The 13,854-nt window shown below is 40.6% G+C and overlaps 1 protein-coding gene across 7 annotated transcripts in view; it reads right to left on the bottom strand.

The window, feature by feature from the left end:
* The window catches only part of NUBP1 (nucleotide binding protein 1), a 39,891-nt gene that overhangs the window by 1,731 nt on the left and 24,306 nt on the right, over positions 1-13,854 (bottom strand). For 6 of the 7 annotated variants that reach the window (XM_029577382.1, XM_029577379.1, XM_029577380.1 and 3 more), the window contains 6 exons: positions 10,643-10,675; positions 8,131-8,221; positions 6,402-6,556; positions 4,219-4,329; positions 3,093-3,195; positions 1,246-1,329 (listed from right to left, as the gene is read on the bottom strand). In XM_029577382.1, coding sequence (XP_029433242.1) covers positions 1,246-1,329; positions 3,093-3,195; positions 4,219-4,329; positions 6,402-6,556; positions 8,131-8,221; positions 10,643-10,675 — 577 coding nt within the window. The remainder of the gene's footprint in view (positions 1-1,245; positions 1,330-3,092; positions 3,196-4,218; positions 4,330-6,401; positions 6,557-8,130; positions 8,222-10,642; positions 10,676-13,854) is intronic. The other variant, XM_029577377.1, reaches the window with a different exon arrangement.

Consider the following 13,854-nt stretch of genomic DNA (forward strand, 5'->3'; position numbering starts at 1 on the left):
AAGTTGTTCCCATGAAGGTCCTACAAAAATAGTTGATATAGAACACAGCTGATAGAATGTGATAAAAATATACTGAGGAACAGTGTAGTGTGTTTTTTGAAATATGTGACCACTATTCAGTTAACAAAAAAAAAAATACAACTATTACTATAATATATACTTAGTGTGATTTTTTTTTGCTAAAGCCAATATCTATTTAGGCTCAAAAGTATTAAGCTCAGCACCTACCTATAACAAGATAGAATTTTGCCTTGAAATTGCAGCAGTAAGTCTGGAGAACTGCATTTTCTAAAGAGTACACACTTAAAAAAACCCAAAAACAACCCACCACCACATAGTCAACATTTTCCTGGATATCAGGAAAAGGGCCATCAAAAGTTTTAGTCACCCTCCTCCTCTAGTTAGAACCCTGGTAACTAGTTCAGTGCTTTAGAAACTGGGCATTGGGCACAAGAAATTAGAAGACATTTAACCAATTCAAGTTGCATTGAGCAAAAAAAAAAAAAAAAATCAGTCAAACAACTATAGATAAAGTGCTTGGGTATAACCTTTCCATTGTTTGTTGTACTTTGATAAGGAAAAAGGGTGGCAAGAAATACAGTAGCTTTAATTAATATCCAATACATGCAAGACATATTTAAAGAACTCCTACTTTCACTTTCAGCTACAATAATAATTGTATTGTTTAACGAAGCACATTGTTCAATATCTAAGTTGTAAATAAAGTCATGGGACATAAAAAAAACCCAACTGCCATTATTGGAGGCAGTTTGCAAACTGTCCACACAGCTGCAAAGTTTGCAGATACTTTGTACCCTTGGACCTTGATTATTTTCAGATGGGAACATACACACGTACTTTCCCTGTAGAATAACAGTCCATGGGTAACAAAGGCCCCGTAGACTTTCTACCTGGTTTTTTCAGCAGGTAAAATCCATGCATGCTTTCTGATCCCACCCAAAATGCGAAACTCCGCATACATATTTTAACCTGATTGCGGGAGGACAGTGTTCAGCCAGCCAGTTTATCTGGATAAAAATGGCTTTGAAAATTGCCCTTAATCATCTTGGCATTTTACTTGATTTGTCTTGGGGGATTTTTTTCAGTTTGGGAAACAAAGACAACCCCTCACCCTGAAACAAAAACCAAACAAAAAAACCACCAAAAAAACCACCAAAATTAAGTTATTGGTCTTGCACATCCCTACATACAACAAATGTATTTTGTACATTGCCGTGGACTTACTTTGGATTATTTTCCTGTAAGATGTAGTTGCAGGAGAATCAGGCACTTCTGATAAAAATGACTTTCCTTTGTCACAACTTTTTCCTTAAAATAAAATGAAAAACTATAAATTGAAAATATCACAAGAATAAATTAAAAGACAAGATTCTACAAGGACTACAAGTTTGAAAATTGGAAAATTTAGCCCTGCCCAATATCTCGGATTTTGAGTCAAAGCTCTAATGTGGTTGGACAGAAGAGGTTTTTCATAATTTTGAGTTGTATGGATTTTTCATCCAAATAAGATATTTAAGAGGTTAATATTCAGAAGTGTTTGTCTTGTTAACTTTAAGTTACCAGGACAAACCCCCAAGTTTTAAAATTTCCCACCCTATCACATGAATACATTTTAGCTGGGTAAGTCATTATCCACCTAAATTTACCAAAAAAAAAAAAAAAAAAAAGGCTGAGGTTGTTGCGGGGGACATGGCTAAAAGTTATCCAGGTGGTGCCGATATTCAGCTCTACCTGGGTAACGTCTGGTTGAGGAAGACCACTGTCATAAGGTTACTCTGGTAATTTTAGGGAGTATATTCAATGGCAGCCTTATCCGGCTAAGTCCTGCTGAATACCCATATAAAGTTCCATGGGTAACTTTGCTGCTCAGCAGTCTGCTGAATTATAGACCTCCATGTGTTTTACAATGATAGAATTTAAAGAGCATACAGGGAAATTCTCTCTGGGGTGGATGGTCTTAAGAGTGCAAGAAGAGAAGTAAATCTGTTATCAATGTCCAATTATAATTGTGAATTGAGGTGCAAGGAGATAGTGACTTGTCTAAGATCACACAGTCGGTGTAAAAAGGGGATTTGCGCTGGTATTCCAGGAGTACTTCTGCCTGGAGGTTTAACTAGGGCTTGCGAAAAATGGGCATGCCGCACTCTCAACCTTAGTCCTCCCAGGCCTTACCTGGAGCTTTTCTTCCTTAGTCATTTTCTTCCGTTTTTTTCCCCTCATATTTCTCCTGCCCCTCCATGCCCTGCCTCTCCCTTTTCAGTTTCCCCATTATTATTCATCTTAGACCCAACTGATCTTAGCATTATGTTTTTTTTATATACTATTTATTCTATATTGAAGTCCTGTATTTATTCTGTTTTGAAGTACTCAATGGGTTGTAAATGTTCCTTGTTTTTCAAATGTTCAAATGTTCATTGTATCGCTCCCACGCGACGGTTCTGTTGTACTGTAAACCGGTGTGATTTGTAGACTATACAGGAATGTCGGTATATAAGAATTTAAAATAAATAAATAAACTATCTAATCATAATCTCCTTCACCTAAAAGCTGGAAATACCTTTGCTGGTTTAATCAGATCATCTTCTAAAAATCATAATGGTTGCTCCAAATGTAAGGAATTTTAATGGACTAAGGATACATGACCCTGTTGAATGCCATCCCGAGGACCCTCTCAAATTTATAATTTTACACAAGAATTGTGCTTGGGAAGAGCCTTGGGGCCACAACAGTGTAGTGAATCCGCTGAAAATATTACCTACAGAGAAGAACTATAGATAAGTAACTACCCTTTCTGGTTTCCTCTAGGCAGAATGTTTTGGATTTTGCAAGCCAGTTATTTTCTGAATTGCAGGATGTACCAATTATGGTGTTTGCATGACAGATAAGTAATGTACACAAAGGATACCAGCACTAACCAGCACTATTTTATAGATACTGTGTAACTTCACTGGAAGTTCAAACGCTGGCGCATCAAATTGTTACGACATTTGTGGGCCGTCATGAAAAAGAGAGGCTTTTCCAGTCAACCGAAAAACCCCTTTTTCTTGGTGGGAATCGTTCCTTTTATTTACCTATCCGGGGATCTAGAGGCACTTTGCCCAGGAGAGTAAGATTTAAATCTTGACACATCTTCTCTGCACCCCCAGTCGTTGGAGGAAAGATCTGCGATTCATTCTGCAACAGAGAACAAAATATGGACACTGAAAAGAAAATGGAGGATTCTCGCCCAATTAAAAGAAATACTCATCTCTTGAATATGCATTAGTCAGTCTCATTCCATATCTAGTTATAGCACTGAAAAAAGATGTGCTTGGACAGTCTCCTGAGTGTTCTAGATACCATGGATTCTCCTGCTGCTTAAACAAGTACCACAGATTATAAGTCTTTAAATACAACAGACGTAATATAAGTATACAAGTATTTCTGTATTGCATAGTCCAAAGATCAACCCAAGTATCAAATTACTAGGGTTTTTAATTTACTTGCTGGTTAAACAGTTTTAGCAGGTTCCAGTCAAATATAAAATGCCCTAGTGTACAAAAAGAAGTTTATTCGAGTACTTCTTCCAAAGAATGTTATGACGTGACCAACTCCATCTTGGGAGTAGGATTAATGCAGTATAGCAGCAGAAGCCTTCTAGCAATACACCGCACTTAGTACTCATAATAACAGGGCAGATGATGGCAGAAAAAAAAGACTGTCCAGTTTTCTTGTCCACACTGCTATGTCCCAGCTGCCATCCATACACATCACTCTTTATCAGCTTCCTCCTTTGTCCCTTACCATCTTGGGTAGATGAGGATACAAGATCTCCTTTTCAGTTCACACCCAGCAACCCTTCTCATGTGTAACCACAAGCTTTATAATAATCTGAACTAGTACCAAGACCAGCATTTGCTGTTGCCTCAACGTCTGGCCGTTTAGGTACCCGTGGCCTTTCTGGACGTTAACACCAACCTGCTGTTTCAACCCAGCTGGTCTCTGGAGAGCTGTAGCTTCATTTACATAAATGCAAATTTATCAGTCATCAATAATCATTACATCACTTATCATATCGCTTTTCTGTCTATGTATACAGTGGTCGGTACCCCAATCTTTCAGTTCATCCTTACTGATTCTACACAGTCTAACGCCATCTGATTACTGCTAGTTCCATACAGTAAAAGAGCAAAACATTTTGATTCCCTAAACTCTTACCTTACATTTTGGGCATATAAAGCCACTCATATTTTCTACAACACCTATAATGGGCAGCTTCACCTTGTGACAGAAGTTGATCTCTTTTCTCACGTCTTGAAGAGATACTTCCTATAAAGATAGTACAGTACAATTATTTCAGCAAACACTTATTTCTAATCTAAGGGCCTGATTCATTATTTTTATTTATTTATTTAAGGTTTTTTATATACCAACATTCAAGACAGAAGTCCCATCATGCTGGTTCACAAAGAACAGGGGTGTAAATATAATAAACATTACAATTTGAACTGTAGTGTAGAGAAGCAGTTACATATAACAGGGAAACAATAACTTGGATTAAGAAGGAAAAAGAAGATCAGATAATTATATATGTAAATAATAAGCTTTTTTCCCCTCCTTAGGTGTTGGTCTTGATATCTGGAAGTCAGTATATTTTCTTATTATAAAGGAGTTTGTTAAATATGAATATTACCCTATAACACAATATTGTTTTGTGGCTGATTGCGGCAAAATTATCTTGAGCACAACTCTAACCATGCTGGCCCTGTGCTGTGCACTGCCGCAGGCAAACTTCAGTTCAGTCCTGAGCCAGACTTCTGCTCCCAGGGCTGGCCAAGGCTGGGGCTGCTGCAAAGGCAGTATTCATAGCTCCTGAGGGGGAAGGAGTCGCAACCACTGCATAACAGTGACACCCAATGGCCAGATGCAAATCTGACTCAGCCTTAAATCATGTCCGGGCCAGTGTATTTTACTAAATTGGCAGGCGATGCAATAATCTGTGTTAAAACTAGGCACCGAAATCCAGTGCAGTTTTTAACAGATTAAAATATATTTTTTAACTCCTGATAAAGTAAGCTAATACCTCAGGAATTTAAAAAAAAGAAGAAAAAAAAAAAAAAGCAAATACAGCAAAATGTATGCTCAGCACAGGCTGAACACATGTTTTCAACGTGGGTGCTAGAGCAGAGGGGGGCTAGATGGTAGAACTGACATTTTTATGCAACAAGGGGTCGATTTTCAAAGAAACACGTGGGCATCCATGTGCGCGCAGTTCCCAGCACGCACATGGACAATTTTATAACATGTGCGCGCACTTTATAAAAATCAGATGGCCATGCGAACAGTCGGGCAGGATTTTAAAATCCGCGCACAGATGTGCGGGCAGCGGGTGCTGGGGGGGGGGGGGGGCGCCGAATTTTCCATTGATAAATGCAGTGATGCAATCAGGCCCCCAGTTCCCTCCCAGCCCACTCCAATTAAGAAACGGACTGGGAGGGAACTTCCCTAACCCCCTGCCTAACCTTCCTTCCCCTCTCCACCCTGACCCCTAACACCTACCTAGCTACTCCAACTTTAAACATTTTTTTCTACTTACTGCTCCTTCGGAGCAGAAGCAAGTTACGCGTGCCGGCCAACTGCCGGGGTGTGCTGTCCCAGCTCCCGCCTCGCCCCCCCCCTGAAGAGGCCAGGCACTTCTGCGCGTAACAGGGTTTATGCGCGTGGCCTGGCCCGTTTTAAAATGCGTGCGGTGTGCACAAGGCCCGGCCACACATGCAAGCCCTGTATTTTACGCATGCGGGCCTTTGAAAATTTGAGCATAAACGTATGAGCTTCAGATTTGTTTTGCACCACAGAATGACCTCTCTCAAGCCATTATGAAACATTTTGAGAACTACTGGGGAAAGAGTTTTAACAAGAGCCATTTATTTTGTACTTTTGTTCTGCCATTCTAATGCTGGGGAAAACACATTTTAGATTTTTAAAGCTGAGAACACAGAACATTTATAATCAGACTGTCTGCTCCTCATCTGTAAGCTCTTGCGACACATACTCTGGAAACTTTATACCACCTCTGACCAGGAGTAATGGTTCCAGCATTAAGAAAATGCAGGTTAAGCCAGCGCACGTCTGCAACGGAAAGCACTGCTTAATGCCCTCATTTGCATGGGATTTCCATGCAAGAGCGCCAAGTGGTACTCAAATTTTTGAATACACGTTTTGTGAGCGTAAAACTCCTTCCTGCAAGGTTCATGCGCACGAAACGTGGGTTTGAATGAGGGTAAAGCAGTGCGCTTGGCTGGATGCACCTTTCTGCAATGCACTAAATATTTGTAATGTTACGATTACGTGCTCTCCTACAGTGACTGCTCTTTGTCCTCTCTTTTCTACCCGTACCTTACCTGAGGGGTGGTGATTACTACTGCCCCATCTATGTGTGCAGCTCTGAGATACTGTACAATGGACAGATGCTCATCCGAGGTGCCTGGAGGCGTGTCTATGATAAGGTAATCGAGTTCACCCCAGTCTACATCCCGCAGAAACTGTTTGATCATGCCTAAAAAAAAAAATAAAAAATGGATAGGCATACAGCACGTCAACAACATTCCAGGAATGTATGCCACTGCTATTTTAAAGTTAAAATGGAAATACTAGGAGGATAAAAATAAGGAATATGTTATTTTGAAAGAATATTATAACATGGCAAATATTTTCTCTGGTTCAAGAAAATGTGATGAAATTCCAGGCTGTACAGTTGAGATGTTTGTTTTCTTCTATTTGTTACCAATAAGATTTAAGGCACAAGCTTTGTGGTGTAAGAAATAGGTCCTTTGTAACGACATAAAGCTATAGGAGGGAGAACAGATCTTGAAGATAAACTGGACCATTCTGAAAGGCCTTAAGGGCCACATAGCAATTTCTTAAAATGCACACACTATATAACAGGAAGCCTGTCTAGATTGGCTAACACTTGGATTATATATTCTCGGCTGTTTGTCCTAGATAAAATTCTGGTCTCTGAAGTAACTGGATCTTGATGGCTTTACCTTCACAGAAATCCCCGTATAAAGTCCATCACAGTAGTTCAGGCATGAAACTATCTCTGCCCGGACCTCACTGATTAGACCAGGTAAAGTTTCAAAAGGGCAAATTTGACTTACAGATCACAATAAAAAGAAGGAAATTCTACACAAAATCAGCAATGTGATAAAAATGATCAAGACAGACCCCCAAATTCTGCACCCACTTTGAGTAGGTTTACATCAGGCCTGTTACCTATCCTGAAATACAGATTATGAAGTCAGCTCTGGGTCACTGGTTTGGCTCCCATTGTAGCTCAGAACTTAACATTTTGTTTTTATTAGAGAAATTGGAAATATAGGCCCATGAATGCAGTGGGTTAGCTCAGTTGGATCCACTGGGTAACATTGTATTATTGGTAAAATTCTTACTTCAATTACAGCCTAATAAGTATATTCAGTGGCACTGAATATCCGGCTATCCTAAAGTTAGCTGAATATGTTTATCCGCCTGCCTTTAGGGCAGGCCTATGGACAAAACACACGCGCATTTTCTCTTTCAGAACTGGTGAAAGCCTGTGGGCGACAGTCTCCACAGACTTTGCACTGCCACATAATTTTGAAAACTGCCCCTCAAAACATTCAATAAACGGCTAAGCCCTCACATTAAGAACCATCTTCACATGGACAGAACTAGGATTCACAATCACTTGTGAACATAAATGTGAGCTGCTGCTTAATGGGGGACAATGCCTGCCAATATTTTTTTTGGGGTGGGCAGGGAAGGGTTGCTGTCTGCTCAGCCCAGTTTATTCGCGCCCTTTCACATAATCGGGAAGAAATGCGTTCTGTTTACTTAGTGCAGAAAAGGTTAGTTTGAAGTGATCAATTCAGCCGCACAGGAACGTGTCAGGCAGGATCAGCAAATCAAGTGATTCTGCCCATTTTTCAAAATATATGCAAGCTAAATAAAATAAAACAAGGTACGAAAGAGAAATTACAAATCCCTGCAATGGTATAACAACAAGCTATTTTTATGGCTTCAGGTCTGGCTCTCAGACAACCTCATCAACTCACAGCCATAAAGAATACAGAATATGTGCATTCCAACCATTTTTCTTGGGTCCCCTCCAGATAACAGCATCGTCGGGACTGGTGAGCAAGAAACCAACTGACATCACTGCTAAGTTGTCTTCAACATACTGAAAAACAAAACAAAACAAAACCCAGAACAGATGGACAAATAAATCCCCTCTAGAACCGGTATAATAACCCAGCCTGACTTGATAACTGCTATTTTGGGCAACAGCTAACGGACCCTGCAGGGCAAGGGCGGTGGCTGATCAAAATGACAGGACAGAATTCGAGGGAAACGAGGTGCCCCCCACTGCAACCTGGGCATGGGCAGCTGCCGATCACAGGGACAGGACTGGGCCCGAGCAGATGGCAGTACAGGGGGTGCAACGCTGGAACCCGCGGGCTGGCAATGGCTGTGACTGTTCTGTTACTGCTTCTTTTTTTTTTTTTAATTGTTTGAGCATTTATACAGTGCCCTAAACCTGTACATCAAATTACACACAGGTACCAAGAGCCCCTGCCCAGATTACAATTTAGGTGGGTACAATAGGCAAAAAGAAGTAAAAAAAAAAAAAAAAGAGCACGCGAGGGGAGAATTGCGCGTCTTTAGCGTTCAAATGCATTGGGAGCCCACAAGTGCTACGGGTGCTCAATTCGAGCATTAGTTTTTATCACGCTTCTTCAGGTCAACTTTTTTTCTGTTATTTTGCTGAGGTTGCTGAACTATCTATGGGCATTGAAATCATGGGCCATAAGAATTTTTTTTTTTTTTTTTTTTTTTTTAAATCAAGCCAATATACATTTCATTTTCTCTACCGCAAGCAGTAAATTAAACTGTCACAACGATACTAAGTAGGAGGACACACTGAGGACCGTCATTTTTTATGTATTTATTTTTTTTAATTCTCGCGACCCCCTTCAACTCACGACCTGACTTTATACCACCTCTTGGCTGGAGTTAAAATTTGCCACATTAAAAAGTATGCCTTGAACTCCCAATGATTTCCTGCGCTGGGGAATTTAGATGGGAAGGGCGCTATCAGCTATGCATCTGTTAGGGCGCGTGCGTTTTGGGTGAGCTAATCTCCTGACTGCGTCGGGTGCTAGTCTAGCGCATCAAAACGCGTGCCCAACTGTGCAAAAACTCCTGCGCTAGGGCACTTTATTGCATCAGCCCCCTTGTAGACTTATGCAAGCACTAGGTAATGGCTCATTATTTGAAGAAAAACAAAACTCGTGCATTACTTTTCCTGCCACATATACAATTTTTAAATGGATTTAACAAAACTTGTATTGCATTTGAACCAATATTGTTAAGTAAATCACAGGCTCTGTTCCCAGGAACAAAATATTGGATTTCACTGTCTGACTTGGAAGTTCACATTCACAGTTAGAGACAGACAGCATGGTTCAGAATACAGAAAACAGAATCAGCAAGGGGAAAATTCTTCTCTTAAGTGGAAAGCAAATAATATCTGTTCCCTCTTTAGTGGCACTGCAACATCCTGTTCTATCATCCCACAACCACAAATAAGTCTCAGAGAGGCTCAGTAGCGCTATGGAGGTCATAAAGATTGTATCGTTCTGCCAAAACCCTCAAAATGACTGAGAAAATACATTCTTTCTTAAAAATGCTGATTCCATGGTTCCCAACCCAATTCTAAAGGAGCTGTCTGATTTTCAGGATAGCCACAATGAATATCCATGAGGCAGATTTGCATACAATGGAGGTAGCACATGCAAATCTGGTCTCACCCGTATTCATTATGGTTATCCAGAAAACCCAACTGGCATTAGACACAAGGTTAGGACAGCTCCCACATGACTCCAAATGTTTGGCAGTTAACAAATAAAACAGTTTTAAAAAAAAAAGCTCTGCAGCAATCCAGAGCAGTTAACCCTATATCAGTTTCTGCAAACAGTAACTTCTGCAGCTGCTCCTTACAGCCCATAGAGCTGTTTGTTTTTTTAAACTTTACCAAACTGAAATAAAAGATAACAGGGGAACTCCTCTCCTAAGGCTGAAGGGAGCTGTCCAGCTCAGTTCAGCCACAAACAAAACCAGGAGAGAAAAAAAAAACCCTGAAGAAAAAAAGGAGCTGAAAGCTGCTGGAGCGGCCTTGTGGAGGGGAGGGATCTGGACCACCAGATTTACACCCCACGGATCAACCAGGATTCAGCATACAAAAAGGTCACCGACCTCCAGCTCATCAACCTCAACCAAACAGGGAAAGGGTCCCCCCTTGGGATCCAAACCCCTGGGAGGAAGGCTCACCCGAAAAAGAAAAAAAAGAAAAGTAACCGAAGACTGCAGGTTTACGCACCAGCCACCATCTGCTGGAGACAGAGAAATACTGAGGTATTGCAGGTGGCACCAGGGCTTATCAAGCTGTGTTAGAAAAGCTTTCTCTGTCTCCACCTGCTGGCAGGGATGAATAAAACCAGGAGTCTGGATTGATCTGGGTATGTACAGGGAATCCTATGTCAGCTTCTTCAAACAGTAACTTCTGCAGTAATGGGCTCTTTAAAAAATGCATACAACTTACCACTGGAGACCACCCAGAGCCACTCTGGTGAACCTAGAAGCAGTAAAGCAAAAGAAACGGATCACTTTTAAATAAAGCAAATGGCTCTCTCCCAGTTTTGTTTAGGTTTTTTTTTTTTTTTTTTTTAAATCTTTCTGCTCAGTGATAGCTGGGCTTGGAAAATCCCACTTCAGCAAGGAAGGAAATGGTGTACCAGGCAAACTCCCTATTTCACAGCAGGCAAATGCCTTTCTTTCCAAAACAAACAAAGAAAAGGAGCAGCAAATCCAAAACAAAGATCAATAACCAGATACACACAAGCTGGGAAGGGGCCGATATGGAACCGAGCTGTGCTAGGACCCAAAATGAGAAACCTCTGCAGTAATAAAGCTTTAACAAATATCATGTACATATGCACTTAATACCAAGATAAAAAGCAAAACAGATCATTTATGACTTGCGTTTTGCAGTCACTGCCCATCTCAAGGAGATTCAATGAAATTTGGAACTAGAAGGCAGAAAAATAATTTGTGTAGTCAAGCCCGCCAGTCTCTAACGCAAACGACATAGGCAGGATACTAGGGTTAGAGCTCCTGTCCCTGGCAGATAAACGTCAGGGGAAGAGAAGGAGGGCACTCCGGATGAAGAGCTTCACTGCAGAAATTTGTCTATTTTATTGCCTTTTATTGAGATTATGTGTGTTTTTAACTGTAAACCGTTTTGACTACATTTTTATTTGTAAAAGCGGTATAGAAACACTTTTAAATAAATAAATACGCGGTCACAAATTTCATCTTTGGTTTTTTTTTTAACTTCATTTTTAATTAAAGCCAAAACGAAAAAAAGAGCCAGATATTGGTGCCACGGATTCAGAAGCTAAAGAAAGAGAGATCAAACCCTGGAAATGTGAAGGCATATCTGGAGGTCCAAGTGCCCTGGTCGAGATTTTGCACTTTTGGGTCATGGTAACATGTTTCGTTATTATTGTAGCGCCAACAAATAATGGAGGTATAGGTGTATGTATTATGGGTGCGACTGTGGACACCCTGACCACTACAGGACCCCCCCCGAGGACCATAAATTGCGGCGGGCCGCTGCCGGCACACCCAAGCTGCGCACCCCCTTACGCTGGTTTTTCTCTCTGTTCTTCCTTTAGTTTATTATGGGAAAGAAAAGGAAGGGGAAAACTTTAACAATAGTTTCTACCTCCATCTCAGTCCACGGGCCAATGGATTCACATGTAATTAAAGCTAATTCAACACTCCAAGAATAGCGTTCAGAATTAGCTGGGATTTCTTTAGCCCTAGAAGCACGTTCTCCTCCTCCTAAACCTCAATCTCCTCTGGGTATGCTTATGAAGATTTTAATATCTCTTTAAATACTACTCATCATTCTAATGAAATGACCACTTTGATCGCTCAAGGCGTCTTGGCTCCTACACCTACTCCCAGTGACTTAATGACTGAGAGAATAGAAAATCTGGACAATTTACCAGCCTTGTCAATTGCTATTCAGCCTGTCCCTGAGCCAGTTTCTTTAAATTTGTTAAAGGATGGGACAGCCTCGAATATTCAAGATGAACCTGTAGACTGTTCTCTTAAAGATATCTGGAGAGTGATTTCTAGGATTGATTATTCCTTAGCTAATTCTGTAAATCAAGTATATTTATATATTGAAAAGGCATCTCTTTAAGTTTTCAGAGTTAGAAAGAAGATCTCTTAAAATGGAATCTGAAATTAAATTACAGTCTGGAGTCACATCTAACTTGAGGTCAACCTCAACTGCAGGCGTTAAGGATAATTTAATTATCCATTAGAGGTGTGAAGCCTTAGAGAATGGTTTGCCTTCCAAGAATTTACATTTGTTGAATTTTCCTATAACTCGCCTTTTATCTGGGGCTGAGTTAGTTAAAAAAATATGCAAGCGATATTCTCCAATTTTCAAGTGATAAGATTTTTACTATCAAATTCTTATTACTTGCCTGTTAAAAAGGGGGGGAGCAGGGGGGAAACATGGTTGATGGGTCTTCTGATGTTTCACCCCAATAGTAAGCCCTAATATTTCATCATTTCTTGAATCTGATGATATAATAATTAGAGCCACCTTTTTCTTACCTTTGTATTAGAAGGCAGACAAAGATTTGTTTTTTCATCAATACTTTTAAGGACAATAAGTTTTGTGGACAGAAGATACAGATTTTTCCAGAAGTTCCTAAGGAAACTTAGTTAAGAAGGAAGCAGTCTCTCCAGTTGAAGACCAGGGTGTTAGACTTGGGGGCAGTTGTTTTTTTATTTGAAATTTCCATGTAAGTGTGGCATTTCCCTTCGCGGTAACAAGTTTATTTTTTCAGGTCCGGCAGATCTTGAGAGGTTTCTAACTGACAAGGGCAACCCTGGTTGAAGATTTGGGTTTTGGGAATTCCCGGTATACTAAATTAAATTTAGCTTTCTTATTTTCTTTATTATTCCCCCAATAATGTAGTCTTTTGCATAAATATTGCCTTACTGCTTTAATTTCTTATTCTGTTATTATGAGAAGATGCTTTACTTGTCATTCTCTGTAATGATTTGAAATATAATAAAGTGCAAATAAAAAATATATCTATCAAGCCATTTCCTAACTGCCTGGGTTCTTTTTTCATGAACTCAAAGCTGCTAGTTTTTTTGTTTGGCTGCAGGGAGGTAAAACGGTTTGTTCATAATAGGATGTTTGCTCTACTTGCTTGCAATCATCAGTTCATGTAATGTTAGTTTTATAATAAGAACATAAGAAAATGCCATACTGGGTCAGACCAAGGGTCTATCAAGCCCAGCATCCTGTTTCCAGGATGCTTCAGTCTCCCCTTTTTTCCTAAAAGTTTCAATCCTCTAGACCAGCGCTTCTCAACCGGTGTGTCGCGACACACTAGTGTGTCGCCAAACACCGCCAGGTGTGTCGCGTCTCCCGGTGTCCCACTACCCCGTTCTACTTTCCTTTTGCCTTTTTCCAGCACACGCGGGCCAATTGGAAGCCTTCGTTCTTCCTACCCCCATTACACAATGGGAAGCCTCCTTCATTCTGCCTGCCCCCGCGCAGGCCAATCGGAAGCCTCCTCCCTACCAGTGGGCGTAGGAAGAAGGGAGGAAGCCTTTGATTGGCCGGTGAGGCAGGCAGGGAGGAATTTTGAACTCTGACGAAGCAAGATCGCGCAATGAAGAGGAAACCCGACCCCCGACGAAGCAAAGCCGCCATGG

The sequence above is a fragment of the Rhinatrema bivittatum genome, chromosome 14, assembly GCF_901001135.1.
Source record: "Rhinatrema bivittatum chromosome 14, aRhiBiv1.1, whole genome shotgun sequence".
NCBI lineage: Eukaryota > Metazoa > Chordata > Amphibia > Gymnophiona > Rhinatrematidae > Rhinatrema > Rhinatrema bivittatum.